This window comes from Falco punctatus (genome assembly GCF_963210335.1).
Source record: "Falco punctatus genome assembly, chromosome: 11".
In the NCBI taxonomy this organism is placed as follows: Eukaryota; Metazoa; Chordata; class Aves; order Falconiformes; family Falconidae; genus Falco; species Falco punctatus.
The window spans coordinates 3,961,092-3,985,656 of record NC_137591.1 but is presented as its reverse complement, the minus strand read 5'-3'; the positions used below and the strand labels follow the sequence as shown (position 1 = coordinate 3,985,656).

General features: G+C 43.5%; 1 protein-coding gene across 10 annotated transcripts in view; it reads left to right on the top strand.

The window, feature by feature from the left end:
* NFIA (nuclear factor I A) overlaps positions 1–21,962 on the top strand; it is a 255,094-nt gene extending 233,132 nt beyond the window's left edge. For all 10 annotated transcript variants that reach the window (XM_080406410.1, XM_080406411.1, XM_080406409.1 and 7 more), the window contains one exon: positions 15,373–21,962. In XM_080406410.1, coding sequence (XP_080262536.1) covers positions 15,373–15,449 — 77 coding nt within the window. In that variant the 3' untranslated portion in view covers positions 15,450–21,962. The remainder of the gene's footprint in view (positions 1–15,372) is intronic.
* The last annotated feature ends 2,603 nt before the right edge of the window (positions 21,963–24,565 follow it).

Here is a 24,565-nt window from a genome sequence, read left to right as displayed (position 1 = left end):
AATTGAGTTTTTGTGCAGAGGGGCAGCATGAAATTTCACTCTCAGCTCAGTTCTTAAAAAGCAGAGAACAGTATACCTCAAGAAGAAAGCACATATTGCACTATAAAGGTAAAGATTCATAGAAGACTTCCCAGTACCATCATGTGGCCTTATCTTCAAAGTGGGTTGGAGCTAAATCGGTCCAGAAATGCCTGGGTTAGTCCTCAGCAGGGGGGATCCTTTTTCCTGCGCTTTTTCTTCCTCCTCCTTGCAGGCTCCAGTGAGCAGTTCAGACTTTTTTTGGAAACTAACACTAAGCATCCTATTTCCAATAGATACAGCATACAATTATTTACAATGGATATAGACGAATTTCCCAAACTAAGCAATTAAATTACTGCATTTTTTCCCCCTCCTTACAATAAACAGGAAGCCTGTGTGTAAGGCACCCTTTCTGTGGGTTTTATGGCCATTACTTATGCTCCACAGTAGGGGAGAAGAGAGAGAAGAAGTAAGTGTGGGCCTGGTGGGAAGAGTTGGCAAATGCAGAAATATGATGAATGAGCTGGAGAGATTTAATTTCTTACTAAATTCTCTACAAGCTGTGTAACCTTTCTTTAGCTAAACAATTACTCTAAAAGGCAATGATTTTCTGTGTTTTCATTGAAAAGTCTTCATAATAACAATGGCCTATGTTCTCCTTCTTGAAGAACTTCTGCCAAAAAACAGTTTTCTTTTTTCCATTCAGCAGGAAACTTTCTTTTATTTTTATTTTTTCAATCTTGTATTGCCTGCTAACATGTATTTACAAGGCCTACCACTTACTGCATGAGGCTGGGAAGAAGCTTCCCCTCAGGCCAAATCATTTTGGTCCATCTCCTTCATAGGGATTCTCACATCTTCCTCCCAAGAGGAGTGCAGCCACTGTCACAGACATCATACCAGACCCAAGTGACCATTTAAGCTGACAAAACGTGACAGTTCCTATGTCCACAGGTACAGAGTACTTGGAAGGGGACTCCCAGATTTGTCTTTCAATGGACAGGCAGCAGCTCTTGCCGCTGTTGTGGTGGGTGCAGCCAGGAGGGAGAGCAGGCACTGACTCTGGTGTGGTGCGGGAGAGTCAGCAGATATTTTCATTTCATCAGCCACGCTGCAGATGTAATTAAATCAGAGTGGGTGCTGATCCTCACTGAACCACAGGGTCCTGCGACCAACGGGAGTATTGCAAGGACTTCGGAGATGCAGCACGGGCAGAGCACTTCCCTCCTGCAGAGCCGCACATTTGTTCACATACACACATGCATATGTACAGACACACACACAAATCAAACAAATAAGTATAAGGCAAGATTATAGTTATGTGCCTCTTACTGCTTTTACTTGACTTGGCCGATTTCCTGGCGACCCCACGCCTGCCCCCAACCTCCACTGCAGATAATGCTGTATTGGATTAGTCTGCCTCACTGCTGCATCAGGTCCCAGATCGATTTATTGACTCTGTCAGAGTGGCTAGTACAGTAATTGTTACAAGAGCAGAATAGAAAGCAAGAGTGTGTCCACATAAAATATAAAAATGACGTTTTGTTCGTTCTTTCCTCTTTCGCCCTATAGATCTTCATGTGTTTACACAGTGGAGAGCACTTTACTTAAGTTAATCAGCTCCTTCTACATTATTAATTGCGACAGTTAGGGTGCTACATGGCGGCAAACGTATTATTGAAAACATTGATCTCACGCTCACGGTGTGGACCTGAGTAGGTTTTGTATTCCTTCCCTTCTTTCGCAACTGCTTTAGGGTACTATCAAATCACATTTCCCTGACTGACAATACGCCATCGATACCATTGATTGCAGAGAGGGGCAGAGAGATGCGCATGAGAAAGGAAGGAGTGTGCAGAGGTTCAGCGTATTCTGTAGGCTTGGAAAGGGGTTGTTGTAAGTTGGTGCTTGCAGTAATTACATGCCTGGCCTGATTTCTCTATTTTGTAAAGAGTAATAATTTAAGAGCTGAAGTTTCCTAAGTGTTGAAGATTTGCAGAGATGGTATGACGAGACCTTTTAAAATGTGTGTAGAATGTATACCCTTAAAAAAAGACATACTGACTTTTTACAAGGGGTTTGGAAGTGCCTTTGAAAGACATTTCATGAAAGTTCAGCTTTCGCAGCTGGTACCTATATGAGCTCCATAAATTCCACACAGCCTGACAAACTCCAGTGGGTGTCACATGTGACCTGGATGGAAAAGGTCAGCAGCTGAATTTATGGCTTTTGCATTTACTAGAACATTAAGATTTTTGCCAACTGCCATATATACATTTTAACAATTCTGCAATCAAAGGATTAGGACCACAATCTACAATGAAGGTCAAAAATTAAAGGCCACAATCCCTACATCCTTCCCAATGGATAGGCATTAAGCTACCTCTGTTCTAAGAATCACCTTTGCTTAATGGCCTTAACATGGAGGTCAAGGAATAAATAAGCTCCAGAGGTGAACACCTTGCAAAATAGACTGTCTTGCTCTGAAATTAATACTAAATTCTGTAAGAAGGGACCAGAAGATGAGAAGCCATTTCTTAACAGAGAAAGGCTGTCCAGTTTGCAGCAGGTTTCATGTTCCCAAGACACTGAGCATCACCTCCCCTAGTGCTGGACTATCCCACAGAAATGCAGGTATCATACAGGGAAAGGACTGGGGCTTCAAATGAAATACGGCAAAATTACTATAATTTTGTTAAAACCTGTTTATATTTTAAATTTAGCGAAGGTGTCTGGTTTTAGTAAGGACTACTAACAGCACACCAAGTTGTAGCTTTCAAACTTTACCTGGTTCTAGTTCAGAACAACAAACGGTATTGGTTTGTTTTAGGCACTTCTTTTTATAGTATGTTCTACTTGAACAGAGGTAGAACTGGAAAAGTTGAATATAAAACCAGGATTTAAAAAAAAAATTCTACCAAAAATCAAGAGGCTGAACATGAACATATCTTGTTCGCTTAACTACGTAGCCCTTAGTTACTTTGGTTATTAACATTCAATTTTGAAAACAGTACTGACACTATAATCATAATATTTTCAGGCATATTCACTTGCATGACCCAACTCTTAGTTCATCTATACAAATACTGGTTATTAGACATTAAGAAATGCAGTTAAAAACATTTCGGAAGCCAAATGAAATGTAATTTTAATTACAAGATATGAGTAACAAAAATCACTATTGATAAAATGCAGCCACCTTTGAAGCTAAACACAGTAATTTCTGCATCGCTTGGAGCAGCTTTGTACAACTTCAGGTCTTCTTTTGTGCTTTTCCCCTAGCTACATCTTTTTAGATATGACAACAGAAAAGGTATCTTGTTTTTTTTAAAAAAAGGGGATAAAGTTAGATATGAAATTTGCATGTGGGGTTGGGTTTTTTTGTCCTAGCATGTGCTAAACAATGGGATTTGAGATTTTGCAAGAACACTTTTGCATATAATGTGCCTTGTTTGGCTCTTCTCTTTGTTTTTTGAAGGACTTACTTGTACTCTTTTGGGTTAAAGATCGTATCTGTGAATCTATGGTATTGGACCTGACTGTACATTCACTGAAGTCAATGAGAGCAGGGTAGGGAAAATTTGTTACTGGCAAGAGTTTGCTTAGAAATACAATAATATTTTTGTTTAATTATGCTTTTATTTTGCTTATAGCTATGCACAGTGGAATAAATCTAGTCTTTTTCAAGTAAGATAAAAGTTAAAATTCACATTTTCGTTATGGGGAGGGCTTGCAGTGCAGTCATGATGTATCTCTAGAGTTTTGATTTTGTGGCTACAGGTATTATCTCTCAGTGACTCCAAAGCAATATTCCTTGATGTAGCGATGGGTTTAGTGTTGGGGTTTTCCAAGTTTACTGGTCCTGTAAGCTAAATCTGAAAGTCTAGGCCAGGTTACATTCCATCCGGTTCATTCCCAGCAAGGGAGGCTCCACAGGCTCTTTACAAACTCCTTGTCTTCCTGACAGTAGTATCAAGGGCAGAACTTGTCCCAGTAGTGGGAACCGCTTTATCAGTCCTGTTGATGTTGTGTGCGTCAAAAGAGAGTTCAGATTCTTCTCCTGCAGGCTTTTCAGGAATATGAGGAGTAAAAGTAGTAACATTTAGAAAACAGGAAGTAAAAAAAAAAAAAAAAGATGAGGGAGAGCTGTAATTCTCCGTACAATGGAGCAGCTTGCTTACTAAGTACAAAGAGCCACTTCTGTACAGCCTGTTTTCAGAGAAAAGCCTCACAGTCAGTGGCTCATAAAAGCGGAGGCACCTTTTGATTTTAAGTTCAAGGTTTACATTAGTAATTTTGTCTGTTTTCTCTGTTAGTATTAATTAAATTGAGATAGTTTAATTAGTATTACTAAATTTGATCATTAGTAGTAATTCATTCTGCCTGCCATACTGCACAAATATGATGAAGCAGAAATAACTAAATTGTTTAATTTCATCTCATTTAATGACTTTACACTCCACCAGGACTTTCATTGGCATCTCACAGTATGTGTGAAAATCACTCCAAGCTAGGCCAAGACCCAAGTCCCTTTAGCCAACCATGTCTAATATGTCCCTCCTCATCCCAAAGCAGATCATGTGCTGCACAGGCTTTTCTCATTTCTCCACCGGAGCGCTGGCTACCTCTGAAGGCTGGGCTGGCCTTTCCTTGCCCTGGTCACCCAGCTCCTGTAGCATCCCGACCCCGACGGCCCTGACGGAGCTCTACGGGACTCATCTGCTAGCACGTCCCTGGCCGGGGGCTCCTCGCAGTGTAATGGGAGAAGTCCTGTCATTGATCCCCATGCCGCACGTGCTGGGGACTGGGTGCTGAACACAGGCATGGTGCCTTCCACTTTGCTTAATGAACTTTGTTCAGTTTAGCAAGGTACAAAAGCATCAGGAAAAATGCAGACATCAAAAGTTCTCGCGTTCAGGAGGGGTTATTTTGTTCAGCCTCTTGGCTTTCTTTTTTTAAGGAAAGATTTGGGAAGAGGAGTTCACTGCTGAATTGATTCATTATTCCTCCAGCTTACTGTCTAATTTTAAGGTCCATGTGGCAAAAACACCAGAGATGCCTCCATGCCCCAATTTCTGTCCATGTTGATTTGGAGACCAATTTTGATCTCTTTGCGCAGTACACCTAAGACTTGCCAAAACCCCGATTCCTCTTCCTTTTCGGCAGTCTCCAAACCCCAACCTTTCTCTGCCCACTTCTGAGAACATGCTGTTGTCCTTGTCCTGGAGTCCCCAGCTCCTGTGCTGTCCCCTCTATCCATCTGCACCTGCCTGGTGTGTGCCCTGCCAGCCCTGATGTTCCTGCTGCCCACAGCCAAATTCCTCTCCCATGCGTTCTGGCCCTCCACCGACCTGTGTCCCCCCCCGTATTTTTTGCCCTGCCTTTATCAGGCTGTGCACGCTGCTTTTGCTATCCCAGCAGAGCCATGGGGATGCTCCTTTGCCTGCTTCACCGACAGGCACCCAGCATGGGCAGAGGCTGGGCACTGGGGGTTTGGGGGGGGGGGGGGTGTCAGAGGGAGGGCTCACTCTCCCCCCCAGTTCAAGTTGTTATCTCCCCTCGCTTTCCTCTTGTGCTGGGTACTCTGAAGTACTCAGGGAAGTCAAGAAAAGCAGTTGAAAACTACCTTTTGTACCCCAGACTCTGCAGAGCAAAGAGCCAGAGCCTCTGCAGCAGCCTGCCAGCCGAGCAGCCCATCCTGCTGGGACCCCTCGGCCCCGTGGGCCCCTCATGTCGCTCCAGTTGCTCCGCTGCTCCCCGCCGGCACGGGACAGAGGACAGTCCCAGGGGCAAACCCCCAGAGCGTGTGTGTACGTGTGTCTGTGTGCGTGTGTGTGTGCGCTCAGGCTGTCTCGCTGCAAATGGAGCTTGGGAGGCCCAGACTGGGGGTTGATTTTCTTTGGATGACTTTCCCCGATTGTCTAAAGCAATAAAAGTAAAGAAACTTTGGGGGAAATGGCGGTTGCGGGGAGATTATTTTTGCAGTCCTGCTACAGGCAAAACTCTTGAGGCTTCAGGGGAGTTTCGCTTGCCTGAGGACTGCAGGAACTGGCTTAAATTGAATAAAACTGTAAGTACAGTATAGGGGACTGGGTAACAGGGAGTTCTGCAAAAGCAACAAAACCGGAAAGCACAATGAAGAATAGAGCGGGTTACGCTGCGGTGAAAGTATGTACTGGTTGTTATAACACCGTGCCTCTAGAATAAATTATGTCCCTTTAAAAAGTAATACTTTAACTGTGGAGCTATATAGAGACAATTAAGACGATATTGTTCTCCTCATTTCCCTCCACCCCCACCCCCCCTCTCTGCAGTAGCTCTGTGGAAACTTTTAATGCTGCAGCTTGAAACTTGGGCCTCTGGGTCTAAAATGCCTGAGAAAGCACTGCGGGCTCTAACTGTAAAACATTCCTTCGGCGGGCCCTGGAAACAGGGCGCGCTGGCGCAGGCGAAGTTCAGAGGGATCACATGTAAATGAGGGCTGGCTGCAGACTCCTGAGGAGCGTTTTATTTCACTTAAACCTGAACTTGAACTTGCAAACACGCTGGCAGAGCCCAAGACAGGCAGACCGCGGGCGCGTGGGGCTGGTAGCCGGGGCTGCCGCTGGCCCCCTGCACCCACCGTCAAGGCTGGGGGGTCCCTGTGCACCCACCAGCTTTGTGCCGTGTCTAGGGGCACAAGGGAACACAGGACAACGCGGGCACTGTATTTTCAGGAGCAGGCTCGTAGCGCTTCCCAAAGGGCTTGCTGTTTTCCTAACAAAACGCTGGAAAGTCCCGTCAGAGCAGTGTGTCTGCCATCCCAGTTTCCATGGGAGCTCCTGGCATGACGTTATAAGCAGATCCAAGTCCCGATGCACACTTTATTTAATAAGAGGAAAGAAATAAGTGACATTTAGCGTAAGAAATATTAAAAAGTGTTGCACTCTCTAGCAAATTTAGCTGGGCTTCCAGCAGAGGAGAATACAGGGCTGTCTAAAACGCGAGGCGTAAAGTGCAGAATTTGAAAGCCCCTTCACAGCATATTTACTTTTAAATCACAATAGTAGATGTAAACCACGAGGTGGGCTTTAAAGTCATCTTTTACTTCTCTGATAAAATGTGTACTACTGTTTTCTTTTTCCCTTGCAAAAGGCGATGTATGTAGCAGGGGAGCAAGAAGGGTGCCGATGCCAGTGAGTGTCACCCAGGTGTGGTGGCAGAGGTGGCTGCTGGCTGGGCGGGAGGCATGGGGGCAGCTTTCTCTCCCTGACAGCTGTACTTGGCTGGTGGGTCATATTTTGGTCATTTCTGATTACTCCCGAACAATTTTGGCTATGTTTATAGCAAAACTTTGAAAGAATGAATGGACGAAAAAAATTCTTTTTGGCAGTAACTCAGGAAATATCTACAAAGATGTCCTTTCTGGAGCAAGATATTATTTCAGGGTTTGTGTTAGGATCGTTTTTATTCTGTGACAGCACATAAAGAGACCAGGACAGAGCAATGAGGTCTGGCATAGCTAAAATCCCCTCTGTGTGTGTGAGGTTATATAGTTTATCAATGCAGAAACCACCACAGGCTTTGAAAAGTAAACAGCTGGCTTGGGTCTCTGTGCTGCTCTTCCGAGTCGTCTGCTGGATTTAAATGGCTAGCCTGCGATTTGTGGAGTGGGGAGAATATATATAGTTTTTCTTTAAAACATGTCAAAAGGTTTTTGTAGCCATGTGTTTTCGTAGTTCCTTTATTTGTTACAGTTTTTCTTTCTGTTTCATTTTGGTTTATTTTGCTTTTACAAACATCTTCCCTGCCACCAGCAAGTCTACAAGTAAATAAGTTTCTATCCCAGTCAGAAAACCTTATGGCAGTGACAAATATCGGAGAAAGCCATCGTCTCTCTCAAAGATTTCATCTCACCATCCATTTAATCCGCTTGCTGTACCTCAGATCTCAAGTAACTTTCATACTGTGGGCTCACTTTAATGGATAGAATCTATTTTTCATGAAAAAAGCAGGAAATAAGCTGTCTTTCGTACAAAGATTTACAAAATGTAATCATTGTTGAAATATTCTCTTTGAACTGCCTTGTCCGCAGGGGTGTCTGGCTCCCAATACCCCCATTTCTTTAGAACACCCTTACAAGTTCTTCTGGTAGATCAGGTACACTGGTGGTTCTGGTCTTTGATGTCTTGAATGAATGAAAGAAAAGCATAATAAAAGAGAGCTGTTGATCAAGCATAAAATACTCTTTAAGCTGACAGAATGGCAGAGTTAACACATTCTAAGCTGCTTTTAGGTTTTTCCTTTTTTCCTCACATTTTCCTGTGCTTTGTGTACAGTGGGGGTTTTTATTTTTTGAAAAGTCTCTGATCTATGTAGTATGCCGTCCTCTAACAAAAAACAAAATGGGATTGTTTCTCTCTCTTTCTCCCTTTCTTTTTCCTCTCTCTCTTTCACTCCACTATCTTCCCCCCCCCCCCCCCCCCCCCGCCCCCTTAAACAGCAAGGGTTACTGTTTAGCGTTTCTGCAGTTAGCTTTCAGCGTACCACACAAAGTTTAGAAGTTATTTTGCAGATTTAAAAGTCAATTTACTAGCAAATAAATTAAGTTCTTCAGTTAACTATTTAGAAAACTGGAGGAAAACTGTAACTGGCGAAATGTTCCCGAAGCAAAAGGAAGACCCTCTGTCTAAAAGCAAGATTGTAAACTGAAAGACGGACATAAAAATGACCTCATTGTGAGAGAACTTTCTTTTAAGAGAGTCAGAGAAAAGGGAAAGTTTTCTTCCTGTAGATCTAATTTAGATCTTAAATTCCCATACATTATTTATACATCATATTCAAAGTGCCAGCCTACTCTGCTTGCTGGATTACATTTCAAACATTTGCCATTGATAAGTCTTTGCTGTATTATATTCGTGCTAAATGCAAATATGTCATAGTGCAGTCAATCTTTAATCCGCTGAGCTTCAGGTTCGGGCGGCAGGGGGTCCAGTGCTCAGAGCATTGCTTTATACTTAAGAAACATCTGGGGCCAGCTGGGACACTTTACTGGAACATTCAGATGTCTGGAACAACAGCAGGAGTTACTGTATGAGTGTGTTTTCATAGGTTTGGGAGGGTTTGGGGTGACTTAGTTAAAAACACTAGCTGTTCCCAACTTGAGGTTTGAACCCAAGCAGAAATCTTGCCTGAAGTGAGTTTGTTGGTCCCGGGAGAGAAGTGGTTTGGACTACTATACATTTTTAATAGTCAGCAGGCAAAAGTCCATATTACAAAATTATTGCATGTAATTTAATGCAGTTTGCCACAATTGGCATTCCCGCAAACGCTATTGGATGCAGAGCTACTGTACACATCGCCTGGAGACTAGTGTCCCTCCTGGGACAGGTTTTATCTTCCCTCAAGACAGCATAAATATGCTCGTAGTGGGGCGTGCAACTCTCCTGGGTGTGGATGTTGGACAACCAGAAGATTCACTCACTGTTTTATATCCCTTTGGGGATGACCAACATGCTACTTATGTCCCTTTCAGTATTTTATTTTGGAAAATATAATTACTAAATAATTAATCCCAGCTCTAAGAAAATAACTTACATAGGCACAAAGGTGACCTTGTCTTTAACATTCACCTTTCGGTTTACGCAGTAGCATCAAATTTCATGCCTGGAGAAACTCTGGAGAAACCAATAGAGAAGTGGGATGAATTCAGATGTGGGGTAAACCAAAGACAGTCGCTTTATCTGCAGGAGCCCTCCAGCCAGTCGCACCAGAAGCTGAGTTGCCACTGCCTTCACTCACCCTGGCAGCCTTTTTGAAACTGCATCAAAGCCCAGGTTTGGCCCCTTGCTTTCACACGATGCATCGTGGGGAAGGAGCCTTCCTGGGACCTCTCACCAGGTGATATCTAAAGGACCAGTTTGCTGCTTAGCTGTTTACATTCTCATTTTATCTTTGCAAACAGAAGGACTTGTCACCCTGGTTCACCTTCCTGGGGTTAATGTTTTTGATTGCCTTGAAGTTCTTGAGATGACTGCAATGTCATCCCCAAACAAAGCCACTGAACTGATGCGCTGTGATGAAGCCTCGCAGGTGCCCGACGGTCGTGGCTCAGGTTCAGCTCGGCTGCTCAAACAGCTGCTTTGCCGGCGAGCTCTAAAGCTGCAAGTTTTCTTTTATTTAGGCTCTTATCAAAGGTGTATTTTCCCGCCCGGGCCTGTGCAGCAATAGCTTCCTGCAAGCAGAGCTGTGCCCGGGGCAGCAACGGCCGCAGCAGTGCGGCAGCCACGTTTGAAGTCCCGATGGCACCGACCCGTCCCACCGCCAAGCAGCGGAACCAGGCTGAAACCTAAAGAAAAAGGCTAGTACAGACCAGGTCTTAGCCCTAAGTGGATTAGGTGAAGCAAAAGCTCCTATGTGTGGAGTTTGTCAGAATTTCAAATGTGTGAATGTCCTTAAATAACCTACATCGCCTGGAGAAATAAGCCAACTGTCACACCCAGTTCTGGATTCCACATTAACAACCTCCTTCCGCAGCGTTAAACTTTGCCCTTGAGGACTTTTGTTTAACTTTTTAATTTGAAAAACAGATAGGGCTGCTTTACAACCCTCGCTTTTTCTGCGAGGTGAAAGGTCCTATTGTTAGGGCAGGAGATGTGCAGGTAGGAGTAAATGTAACGTGTTTGCATTTGATTGTCTTTCTGGTTTAAAACATGTGAGCGGTGCTTAGTTAGGCTTGGGAGCCGGGGGTGAAACACGTTGTGCAGGAAGGCTGGTTTAAGAAGATTTTAATAAACAATGGGCCTGTTCTGGGTTCCTGACGCAGGCAGAAACTGCTACTGGAGTCAGTGAGGCACTTTCAGCTTTTTTCCTTTTAAATATCCTGAATCGCGGAGTGTTTTCTTGCTGTTCTTCCCATACAAAGGGCCCGATTGTCAGAAGTGGCTTGAGGATTTTTGTGTGTGTCTGCTATCTCCAGAAGAGCATAAGAAACAAATAGACTTGCGCTATCAAAGAAACGTAATTGCCATTTCAGACTTCCTGTTTAGGATTCAGTCAAGTAGATATTGTTTATGGTTCATAAAACCTTACTACTGTGAGGATTCTCAGATACTGGCAGCACAGAGTTTCAACTTTCATGGTGCTGTAAATTAGGGGGAAAAAAAAAAGTGTGATAATACTCCTCCGAGAACAGTAAAATAGAGCTCTGCAATGGTTAAATGGAATTTTATAAGCACATTCGGTGTGGAACTGTTTTGCATTACATGAGTTGAATACCTTAGAGATGACACACATCTGCAGGCACTTTATTAAATCCTTAGTCAGCACTTTTCAACCTGATGAGATTACTTCTTCATTTGACTGGAGAAAGGGAAGCAAAGATCTCGTACTGGACTGCAGAATTCTTTCTGATGTTTCACCTTGAGCGCTGGGGAAGGACAGCAAGATGCTGGGCAGGACAATACAGACCCATAGAGGCACCGACAACTGTGTGGCAGTAATCGCACTGAGTAGGACCTTTAGCTCCAGTGGGTTCATTTAGCTCTAAACTGGCTGGGAGAATAGTACTGCAAACTAAACAGAGGGGAAATGAAATAGTGCCTCTTTTATGAAACGTGCAGAGATAATATCGTCCTGACTGTATTGTGATAGTGCGCGTGATTTAAATGGTGATTTTAAATTAAGAAAGGCAATATGCTGTTCTCTGTCTGGGTGCAGTCAGATAGGTTACAGAATGTGAGAGGATAAAATGGGTAAGGTGGGTAGATGCGAGAGGACAGCCTGCACCACGTCGAGCAGTGCTCTGAAAGAAGGCGCAAAATACTTCAGCCATCTGAACGTAGGGACACGGGCTTCTTTTTTCCCCTCTAAGCCCCCTGATCGTGCAGAAAAACTTGACAGATCCTGACTATCAAAACTCCAAATGTGTAATAAGCTTCCCAGACGTTTTCATTTGACTCGCGGAGGTCTCCTCTTCCCTTGCAGAGAAGTTTCACAGGTGCTTCAGAAGGACAATAGTGCTCTTCAGACCTAATCCGGGAAGACTTAGACATGTATAGGAGGCTTGAGGGGGATATGAGATCTTAATATTAAAATGATTAGTAGAAAAGGAGGATCATTCTGTGTGTGCATTTCAGCTGTAAGACGCTCTAAATTAAAACGGTATCCTGAGAGTGGTGCTGGTGGGATCTGATGGGTAAATGCACTCTCTGTCTCGCTGTTCTGCTGCCTCAGCCCATAAAACATCTCATCCAAGTGGGCTTGCAGGAGCAGGCGAAGCGGGATGCAGCTGTTTGCGAGGTGCTCCGAGTTCGGATCCTGTAAAAGCAGCTTTTTAGTAAAGGCAATCCAGAGCCCCGGCATGGAAGTTTAAAAAATAGCCGTGCGGTTTGGGTCAATCCTGTAAGGGTTAATTAAGTTTTTCATTGGTATTAAGGCCGAGCAGTGTCTGCAGGAGTCATATTGACACCCTAGTGCATGGTAACTCTACTCCTTTATTGACATGTTGCTACTCAGGAGCACAATAGCACTCTGTGTCTGCAAATCATTGCTAAAATCATCTCAAGAAAAAAAAAAAAAAGTTTGAAAGCCCAACGCTAGACAAAGGCCCCAGAGCTGCACTGCGCCGCTAAAAACTCCGGAGTCAGCAACTTCTATTGATTAAAAACTAACCTTTAAAGTAACTCGCAGAGTGTGTGGTTAGCATTTAAATTTAAACATGTCATGAGTTGATTTGTGTTACTGAATACCAACTCAGAAGGAGTTACATTCACATCAGATTTTTTTTTTCTAATTCCCTTAAGCAGCTAAAGTATTTCATGAAATGTCAATAGGGCAGGGGAGAAAAAAAAGGTGTTTTGGAGGGAGGGGACTCACGCCCAGCCTCGCCGTTTCTTTTCCCATGCAAATAGTCACCCCAAAAAGAAAAGTGTGGGGAGCGACACACAATAATTAGACCTTTGTCTAACTTTCCCAAGTGCCAGAGAAAGACAGATTAATTAAATATACAACAGTGTTGGTTTTTGGAGTGGGGGTCTCTCTTGCTGTGGAGGTCATAAATTAGGCAGAATAAATACTTCAATGTGTTTGCAGCGGGGCTGCTACGTCAGAGCGGCTGGCGGGCGGTGGGAGGGCGCAGCGCGGCTCTTGCTAATGATAGTCACGTCTGGGGCTGTCTGGTTGCCCCTAGCAACGAGACATGATGTAACACCAGGATGAACTTGAACTTGGGGGACTTGAAAAGGGAACAATAGACCAGAGCAATCAATAAAGCCTATTTCAGTGAAGGATTACAGAGCCGCTCTGGGGTAACCTTGTCTGCAAGGCACAGGCTGAATAGCAAGATGCGTGAAGGAGCGCGGTGCGGCGGGGGACGGACCGACGAGCGGACGGCGATGGACCGAGGGGAGCCCGGGGGGAGCCCCGCTGCCGCCCCGGCCCTGGGGGAGCGCCGCCGGGAGCAGCCCCACCTCCGCACCCTCAGCTTGCTCGCTTTTTGCCTTTTTTTTCCTGCCTTTTTTTTTTTTTTTTTTTTAATCTGCTTTTGAAGCTAAAGAGGAGTGGCGAGGCCCGAGCAGCTCCCGCCATCCCAGCCGGCGGGCCATGTGGCCGGGCCGGCAGCGAGGGGAGCCAATTGGACATCTGCGATATAGATTTGAACCATCGGCTCTGAAATTTTAACCCCTGTACTCCCTGCTGGGCACTTCCACACTTCCCAGCCCGACCAAAGACTTGTCACACTCCAATGACAAGCGTAAGGGACGAGCCAGCAAAGTTCGGAAAAGTTGGGAGCTGGCGGTGGTTGGAGGTGCCGCTGGCACGGCCCGCGCTCCGTGGCCCACGCCCGCCTAAAATCAGTAGGGCCCTGCGATCAGGGGGGGCAACGGGACTTGGCACCACTTCACAACTCCTGCCAGAACTTTTCTCTGTTTATGAACTTTACATATGAGAACTATTTGGTTTAATTGCAGCCTGCGTAAGTCTAAATATAAAATCTGTAGGCAATAGATGAAGCCGATACGGGACCGGTGTGTTTGTATTCAGAAGGGTGAGCAGAGGAAGAGTTAGTTAATGAGGTGTATTGGAAGCAGGACAACTTCTCCAATCGTGCTATTTATTTTACCGGTTCCTACCTCCATGGCAAGACCACATAATCTCCGAGTCCCACATGAAACTTGCCTCAGAGTCTTCTGTAAATGTTCATAAATCCTCCCCAGGTTGATTATGCTATCAATCACGTCAGACGCTGAAAAGGAACGGAGGAAAAACTTGGTAAAACTTGTCGTCAGTTTATACGTGCACACATATGCACCTCATATATTGCGGGAGCCGAAGTAAAAACGTGGGGTATCAGCAACAGCACTTTAATACCTGAATCTTTCTTGTTGTACTACTTCACTTCAGGCTAAATAGTTGCCGCTTGTTGGTGTATTCCCACAGCAATATGTCATTGCCAAGTAGCATCCCCCTGCGCGTACAGTCCCAGGGCCTAACACTGCTCTTATTCATCCCGGGTTCAGGTTGGTCTGACCTCACTGGGGCCGAGCCGGGTCTCCCCAGTGCGGTGGCACTGCCCCGACTCCAGCAAAGCCCACTCCAGCTTTCCGACAGTGTTTATTTTCCTATCAAGGAGCAAAATTGCTTTCTGTGCTCTGGGCATCTGCACGGGTGGGTTAAGGACGGTATTGTTGTGGAGCTGAATTCCCAGGGAATTCCTTCCCTTTGGGGGAAGGAAAAAAAAGAGAGAGGAAAAAAAGATTTTCCCAAAGAAAAGCTATTATTTGAGGTCCACGTTTTGTTTTGAAACACAAGTATGGCCAGAGATGCAGGACACTTTCGCTGATCCACTTTCCCCCAGATTTACTTTATCCCGGCTTTTCTCTAGCGATCCCCATTTCTCCTAAGAAAACAGCCCTGTTGTTGAATTTCTGTGCATCTGTTCCAGCGAGACAGTTGAAGCAGGGCAGTATAAAGCAACAGATGCTTATGCTGGCACATGCCTAAATACCCAAGAAAACCCCGACTGCAGGGTGATAAATGGCACAGAGAGGCGAATGTGTATCGCCTTTTCAGGGGATTAGACAAAAGTGAACTGGAGGGATCTTCAAGCCATAATCTATTAAAAAGATTGATAACTTGTAACGTGACATGACCCCCGCGTTCATCTGTAGCTATGTCCAGCGACTGTCGATGAAAAAAAAAAAATATATTGATTTGTACAGTATTTTTAATTAAGCTTTGTAATTAGGTCAATTCGTCACAGTCTCAATTAGCCCCCCTCTTGGCGGTGGAGGCTGGCAGCAATGCCCGGAGCCCTTCGGGAAGCAGTGAAAGTGGGCAGCGGGACTGATGCTTCTCCTCTCTCTTTTGCAGTCCTGGTACCTGGGATAAAAGTCTCCGCTTCCCACCACCCACCGGACAGACCACCAGACCCCTTCCCACCTCTGTAACACGGAAGCAGCAGCAACGCAGCGCAGCGACTTCACATCGGCGGAAGGGGAGGCGAGCAGACACCGACAGCAAACTAGTACATGGAAATGGCAAACGTTATGGTTGAATGGCAAAGGCCGTAACTTTTTCAAGATTTTATTTTTTTTTTTTTTTAGACAACTTAGGACTGTTGTAATTTCTCATATGGTGCTGGAAATGGTTGGGCTTCATAACTTTTGAAGTGTTTCATTGGTAGTGTAAGCGTTAGGTGACACTGAGTAGAACTAGCCTCTGCTGCTGCTTACCAACTCGCTGTTGTAACACACTTTCCATATGGAGCCTAACTGTTTTACAGTATCCTCATCGATTTTTCCCATACAGGTGTGAGACTTCTTGAGAAATCATGAAACACACTTAAACTATAACTTTTGTAGTAGCGGAATTCTGCAATATATAACTTACCGGACAGACATAGAGCATGTTTTTCTGTAACATATCGGAAAAAAAAAATTGCAGGTTTTTTTTTGTTGAGTTTTTTTTTTTTTTTTTTTTTACAGTCGGCACTTAGATACGTAACATGAACCATAAGAGCATTGTCAACAATTTTTTTCCACTCAATTGCAGAGCGATCTAAAACATCGAACTACTACTATTCACTAAAAAAAAAAGAAAAAAAAGAAAAAAAGTTTGAAATGCTGCACTTACATTTAAAAAAAAACATTTTTCAACAATTTTCAACAATTACACAAAAATTCACGCAGAAATGGGGAAGTTGGTCTGTTTTGACAGAAACTGACAGGAATCAATCAAAACAATCTAATTTTGAATTGAGTAAAGTGCAATTTCATTGGATAGCTAAATATCTTTGTAAGATAGAGATTGTTGAAAATTCTATTTTTGTTTTCCAAGTCCTTCCACCCCAGGACTCTAAATTATTGGGGTAAAAAACAGCCTTGCAAGAAAAAGGGGAGCTATTTTTGCTTTTTATGTTTTTTATTGTTGAACTTGTATCCCTTTAAAACTGAAGGAAAATTAAAAAAAAAAAAAAACAAATCTAATGGTGCTTTTACCACAATATGTTAACTACATTAAATGCTAATTAATCATTTTCTGTTATCAAAGCACATAACTAAAATGAAATCATAATATCTGTTAATTTTATAAGCTAAAAGTCACTATAATGGATTATGCCAATTCTGACAAATTTTACGTGTTTCCGGCAATATAGGGTTTATCAGTTCTCAAACACCTTGGGAATAAAGAGAGAACAGTCCAGAAAGTAAAACACCTTCGTGTCCCTGAACTGGTACATTTTTCTGGACTGCGAAGAAAACATTACAGAAACGAATGATGCTGATCTTACAACTTATGCCAGTTCAAAGCAAGGGCACTTGCTGAAGAAGAAAAAAAGAAAAAAAAAAACAAAAAAAACCAACAAAAAACAAAAAAACAAAAACAAAAAAAGTTTGGACCCCAAACGTCCTGTATCTTATGTACAAAAAAAAGGAAAAAAAAAAAGAAAAAAAAAAGAGTGCAAGTGATTTTTTCTATCAGACAGCGGAGCACCCCTTTGCTTCACATGCAACTTTAAGAAGGTTTCCTATACTATACATATATATACGTTCTGGTTGGCGAGTCCAGCTAATCAGAGAAAGTCTCTGCATGTTCTAGTGTTAGTAACTAATTTTTATATAGTTAATGTAGGGTAAAGTAGAGTGCATTAAGACACAATATTGTAATCCCTATTCCAGGCACTTGCCTTTAAACTATGTTTGTTCGACCCTTCAGAAGGGTTTCTACTACTGTCCTATACAATCAAGTAACTGAAATTCTTGGGAAGACACTTTGCTCCTCATCTTTTCCCTGAAACAATGTTTTGTTTTGTTTTCTTAATTTGCACGAAACAAAAAAAAAATTCCATATCAATGTGCCTTGCCCTGGATAGCGATTATTTGTGGAATTGTTGCACATGTTCCTATATTGAAAGGGGTTTTTCCCTAGTCAAGCATTTGGAGACACTTTTTGTAAATGTGACTTTTATGTCAGCCATTGTCAGTTTCAACATCTAGAATTAAATAGGATGTTAGTTGTTCCGCAGATAGGAGTAGTGTTTATTGTCCTGTATGGTCAGTGGCAGTGCTATTCTGAGATCTGTAGATGCTAGATTATCAGTATTTTTGGATGTTGCTGCATTTTACATTTTATTTGGAGTCTTCCTTTTTGTTTTGTTTTCTCCCAGATATATGAAAATATGCAATACCTGCTTATATCATGTAGAAAAGCTTAGCAATTATTAATTTTTCTTTTAATTTTTTTTTATTTGACCAAAGTTGGTGCTGCACTTGACGCAGTGTGTTTTAGGTGTTTGTCTTTGTACTTTTGTGATTTTGAATGCACATGCAGGAAGGGCTCTTCTTAGAGAAGCAGTCAAACTGTGAAGCACTAAGCTGAACCCTGCTTCAAGCAATTTTTGTTTTACAACTGTTCCTTTCACAAGCAAGCCTTAAAAAAAAAAACTTCCTTTTTCTTCAGATCCCACACCCATTTTTATTAGCAGACTGCAATCAATCCACATTCAATAAAAGTATATAATGCCCATTTTTATATGCACGTTTTTAAACTTCCAAGTTCTGAAAATTGTTTACTGGTTATTCTCTATTTAAGGAAAAAATAAAATGTTTTGGATTTTCATATGTGTCTGATAAGTGGTTGAGTAGTCATTTTGCTCTATTGTATTGTGTGATTGTTAGTATATGGTATCACATCCTCTAGCCAGCATCCTTTGCCTTCCCTATAGCACTTAGCTGGGCATTACTTTATTAAGACATATGTGCACTAAAAAAAAAAATAGCAGCTTTCAGTGCTTCACAGTGAAGGGAAAAAAGCCTAGACAAACATTTTGTCAGAACCTTGCTATGAGACAAGGTATTACCAGTAAATTGGTTGTATATACAATAAAATTGCACCCTTTTTTAAACAAAACAAACTAAGCAATAGTTTGGGCAGTTAGTTGTTTTTAGTGAGCATGTTGTAGTCATGGCTGCAAAGAGAGAGAATTAAACTGCCCACTCAGAAGATATGTAATTTGTATGTTGTATAGTTTTATTGATTACACTGATTTATTCTACCCTATTTTATAATGCAGGACTTTTGTAATGTTGTTTAAATGAGGAAAAATTTCTGTCAAATTAGCTTAGTGGAATTTCTGATTGTTCGTTATAAAGGCAGCGTTCATAGAATTGCTTTTTTTTTTTTTTTTTTTTCCTTTGGGAACTGGATTTAAGTTAAAAACTTTCCTGTTTCCTTTTTGTATGTATTTAAATACAGTTATTTTTCTTCTCTCAATGGTATAGCATATTCCTATGCTTGAGAAGTATAGGCTACTGAAGAACCATTGTAAATGGACATTACAGGTATGCTGTATTTTTGAAGGTATTTTGTCATATTAAGTTTGATGACGCTAAAGTTAGGGAACTCTGAGCAGAATTGCGAGAAAAAAAAATGTTTTAAAGGCTTTAAAACATTAGGTAGGCGGTCAAGGGTGTTAACCAACAGGGGTTGTAAAGTATTACACACTAAATTAAATTTTCGTTCACCTTACTCTCACGCAGAAAACACAGCAGTTCCGTTCTGTGCAGATGTAGAGAACAAACAGTGTTTTAGTCCTCCGAGGCAAGCAGGAGCGGGGGCCGAGCAGGAGGGTCCCGCTGGGGGTGTGCAGGCAGCGGGCAGGAGCGGGCAGCAGTCGGGCCAGCGGCCGCAGCCCCTGGCTCCGCGGCCCGTTACGTCCCCGCTCCCCTCCGCGTCGCTCTGGTCGTGCTTTTTGAGTCACGCGAACAACTTTTTTCTCCCGTCTCCTTCTCTCCGGAAAGCGTCAGACGCACAAATACTCTGACCTGTATCCACCCCCCCACCCATCCAAATTTAAAGCCCTAGAAATGGCTTAGCGCGAATTGACTTTTTCTCAAGTTAATTCCTTTCTTTTTTCCTCTTTTTTTTCAAGCAAGGGCACTTGCTTTCATCATGCCGCACACCCCAGCAATGCCATTATTATTTATTCTTCTTCCTTTATAATAAAAACTTTTGGGCTTCAAGTTTAGGCAGCCATGGTACACTTTGTCTCTGTTGCTTGTTCCCCCTCCCCTTAAGGTCGAAGGGGAAAAGAAACACCAAGTTTTCTCAACTCCACAGTATTCAGTCAGCCCACAGGAATATGCAAAATCCCTCTAACATTTTTTTTTTCTTTCTCTAGTTCTCTTTGTTCCGTATATTTGCAGCTTTGTAGTAACAGTGTTATAAAATATTTACTGTACAAAAATACAAAAAAACCCAGATACATAGCCTAAAACAGTTTTTTTTTCCTTGTGGTGAATTTTTTTTTTTTTTAAGAATGTCAGTTAATATTGTACTTTGCATTGTGTCTCTGGAAATATCTTTTTTTTTTTTTTTGGTAGAAGGCCTCCATCGAACAAAATTAAAACCATAACCGGCATGACAATGTAAGGAGAGCTTCAATGGCACCTAAACAATAAATAAATAACAAAATAAACCTCATGAGGTCTGTCAGAGGCAGGTCTTGTGAAGTTAACACTGCCTGCTAGGCAGGATTTTCATTAAATCAAGCTTACAATGCCAATTTTGTCTTGAAGTCAATGCATGTATTACTGTTTGACAGTAAACCCAGCTATGCCATCATCAAGTCCAAGGCTGCGCAATAGTCTAATTAGTATCGAGTACATTTTCCTTTTATTTTTTCCAATAAAAAAGCAGTGGGATGAAAATTGCTTTGATATATAGCAGGTAACATTGAAGCTATTCCATAGCACTTAACTGTAGTGAATACTGTGTCACCAATTCTGAAATCAATTTAATGTTTAATGCAAATCCATTACATGGTGCTATTACAGGCTGGCAAAATGATTTACAAAAATGTGACAACTTGGGCTCAATTCACTCTGCTTTCCAACAATGTAAATGCATAGCAGTGTTTATCTGCATGAAAACTATGCACTAATCTATCTGAAAAAAAAAAAAAGAAAAGAATATATCAACTTTGGTATCTACTTTCCGTTTACTTCGATCCTTGCCTTTTCGGTCATTGTTATAATGCCAGCTTTAGGACAGAAAGAATTATAAGAAAACCAGCATAATACCTGATATATTAAAATGTAGTGCCTGTGAAATCTGTATTATATTGCTCTTCTGAAGTAAGATTTTTCTACACCGGTAGCCTTCGCTGTCTGTCAGAACCTTCTGATATAGGTGATGTAAAATAACCGTACAATATTAATGCATGCTATTCCATAATGCTTAGTAGCTGTATGAATATTACTCAAAGTTATGTTAGTCTTTTTTTCTGACTTGGTTCTTGTCAGATAGGTTTAAAGATATTTCACTGAGAACGCAAATTCTGTCTTTTCTTGATTTGGGGTGTTTTCAGTATTTTGGAGGTATACATTTACTTAAATTCAGTATTACTTGTGTTTTGGGTTTTTTTTCTTTTTTTTTTTTTTTTTTTCCTTTTTTTTTTTTTTTCTTTTCTTTTTCCTAGAGGGCAGGACATGGTGTTTGAGACCAGAAATCCGTGCCTGGTAAGATTTTCGTCTCGAAAAGCTACCCTAAGAATTCAGAGAGCTTGCTCTGAAGAACAGATGCATAAAGTTCAAATTTAAGGGACAGTCCTTTAAACCCACAAATGAGATTGAGCTCACATTGCGAGAGATTTCTTAATGGGCAGCGGTTAACCAGGTACCCATGCTTGACCCTTCTTCACACCAGACTTCCTCATATAGAAAGAAAATCCCTTTAAAAAAAAAAAAAAAAAAGAAAAAAAGAAAAAAAAAACCTCATGTGGTTGTTTAGTTTCATGCACAGTTGCAATATTTTTCTTCAGACAAACTCTGTACAAACTTTGGGCCCGATTCATAAAAGCTCCTTTGCTATTAACACGGGAGGCTGGTGGGCTTTTCTCGTCCAAATTGAGGATGGCTTTCTTTCCAAGCGCACGCTTTGGCGAGCCCCGCTTTCCTCAGCACGCGTGCCTGCTGGCTTTCCTCTCCCTCCCCTTCCCCTCTCCGCCTCCCCTAAACCCACCGAAGAACAGGAGTCGATGGGAAGGGGCCACGGAGCAGGCGAGGCAGTGCAGGACCATGCTCCGACACCCCAGACGCGCAGCCTGGCAGGAGAAAAGGGGGAGACAGGGGAGAGGCCGGACTCAGTGCCGCACTTTGGCCGATGCCAGGGGTTTGTAACATGGTGGTACGGGGCTGCTCGATTACAAAAGAGAATCTTGTCCGTACCAGAAAAAAACCACGCTAGATCGCTACCTCTGAGCTCTAGAGAAAACCTTTGCAAAGGCAAACACTCGTACACAATGTGAACTTTTTGTACTTTGTATGCTTTTTTTTTTTAGGGAAGACTATTTTCCACTTAGTTAATCTTCTATGCTCAAGCATGAACAAAAACAATTGTGTTGGGTGAAATCCCCCCCTTTTATCTGCATCCACAAATTAATATGGGGGGGGGGGGTGGGGCGTGGAAGACAAAAAGAAGATGAGTTTCTAGACGGAGCATGGTAGGAAGAGAGTGCCCGGCTTGGCATCCACCGCCGCTGCTTGTTCTTGTTGCCGGCGCCCTGCGCCTGGCTGCGACTGCTGCCTTGGGGAAAGGTCTGTGAAATTCTTTGCTTTGGAAATACAATCAAGGAGAAATCTCCATTTTGGCTGGCTGTGCGGTTTCTCCGCGCAGCCGAGCTCTGACCTAGCCCTGCCCCACTGCCTGAGACTGGCCCAGCCAAGTCCCTCAGCGTCAATTTGAAATTCAGGGCGCTAAAATTTCCACCGGCCGTGTGAAAGATCTGCTGCAAATTCACTTGACACCCGTGTTAATACCATGTCGTGTTCATTTTTTTTTATGAGTCAGGCCCCTCGTGCCTCTAGTATACTTGTATTGACTCTCATAGTTACCATTTTAGTTTTACTGTGTTCTGTGAAAAAAATTGTAATTGGTTGAGAATCACTGTGGGCATCCATTCTTATTCAACTAAGTCTCCGCAGGTTTTTTGAGCTGGTGTGGATTAGTTTAACTCTTGTATTCAACCATTAGTGCTACCACCTTCTCACATTACAATACAATTACTGGAAGCAAGTACTGCATTTCCTATGCAACAAAAAAGGAAAATAAAAAATTGCTAATGCTAACAGGCTGTGTTGTTATTTACTTTCAGCTGGGGACGGGGGACGGGGGTGCGGTGAGCAGCTGTAGGACCGCGGGCATCAGCGCTGGTCACGGCATTGACCTCTCCGGGTGCACGGCACCGGTGCCAGCCCTCTGACCTGGGAAGGTTTGGCCGTTCCCCAGCAGCAGCTTCCTCCCAAATCACGGGGCTATTTGGTTAAATCGAGCCACTGGCATCACATCGGCTGTGCTTCCCCGTGCTGTCACTGTCCCGTCGGCACAAAACCGTTCCTCGCACGATAACAGATTAATCTTCAGCGAACCTCTGCAGGTTAAATCATCCAAAGTAAGGACACGAAGCACATCTAGTAAAGTCTGAGGAGATTAATTAATTCTTCAAATGCTGCAATATATCTTTAAATGTAGCTAAACTTTAAAAATATTACCCCGTTTCTCAAGAGCCCCGGTACCAGATGTCAGTCACGTTTTGGCCGTCGCTGTTGCCGCTGGCCTTGCTGCCCGGCTGTGCTGCGCTGCTCTGCCAGGCTTCTGTAGCTGCGGGACCAGAAAAAACAGGTTTCTTTGCAACCTTTAAAGTTTTCTTCAAAGTCTTTCACTCTGCAACACCTTTTTCTTAAAAGATACGTGCGGAAATTGATATTTGCAGAAAGGAATTTTTTGCATTTAAGCCATTCTGCCTGTTTTCTACTTCAAAGCCAGCACTGAGGCTGATGAGAGGCGAGGGCCGGTGCCACTCTGCTGCATGGCCGTGGGGGATTGGAGAACGGGACCATCGCAGCGCCCAGCGCTTCCCAGGGCAGCACCAGCTCTTCCATTTTATTTGGGGGGAAATGAGTGTTTTCTAACAAGGGGTTGCCTGACACTCATAAACCACTGCTATTTCCTTTCTCACACCTCCATGTAGTTTTGGGTTTGGCTACAAGGCCAGGAGGGAGCTTTGGGCTGGGCACCTCTCTAATGTCACCGTCCGGGGGGCCCCAGCTGTGCCCCTTGCCACGTTCCAATCGTTGCTTCGGATGCGACACCCGCTGGCACCGCTGCATGGTGTGGTGGCTGGCGGCAGGTCAGAGCCCATTCAGTTCAGCAATTTTTCTCATGAAGGGGACTAGACGGTAAGGAAAAGCCAATTCTGTACTTCCAGAAACCCGCAGTGCCCCGAGCAGGGGCTCACTAGCCCTGCACCCTGGGAGGAGGGAGGGAGAAGGATTGGGGGGGGGGGGGGGGGGGGAGGTGTGAGCCTGCACTCACTCCCACATTTGAGCAGAAAACTCATCTCAAGGCTGCAAGAATGAGCTGAAATGGTGGTGGTGTCCCTTCAGCTTGGAAGCGAGCCCGGGTGTGGGCCAGCCTGCCCTGCAGGGCAGTGGGAGCTGGGGGCTTGCTGCAAGCAGGGGCCATGAGCAGGGGGGGGCAGGGATGGGAGGGAGGGACAGGCACCTGCCCATGAGCATGGCTGCACCAGTACACACAGAAGAATTAGAATATGCTTAAAAAAAAAAAAAAAAGAAAAAAAAAAGTGCAATTACACCACACAGGAAGGTTTCTCCCCGTCACCCATCTGCAGCCAATGCAGCTGGTGCTGTGCCCTCTGCCAGCTCCTTAACTCTGCCCCTTCCTCACCCTTGGCCCCTGGCCCTGCACTCTCATCCATCCCCTCCCCCCTACAAAAATCATTCACTGTTATTTATTGATACCCTTTATTATTGAGGGTGTTGGCTGAGGCTGCCCTGGGTTTCGGTGGTGGCACCAGGAGGGGACCCAGGAGGGTGGCCGGCCCCTGCCCCACACAGGGTGGGAGCCAGGCCAGCCAGGGCCAGGGCCTGGGCACCAGCTCCCCTTTTCTCACTTCTTTTTTTTGCGCCTTTTCTTTCACTCTTTCTTTCTCGCTTGCTCTTTCTGCCTGTGAAAGAAAAGGTCTCCATCAGCACCTAAGGAAATA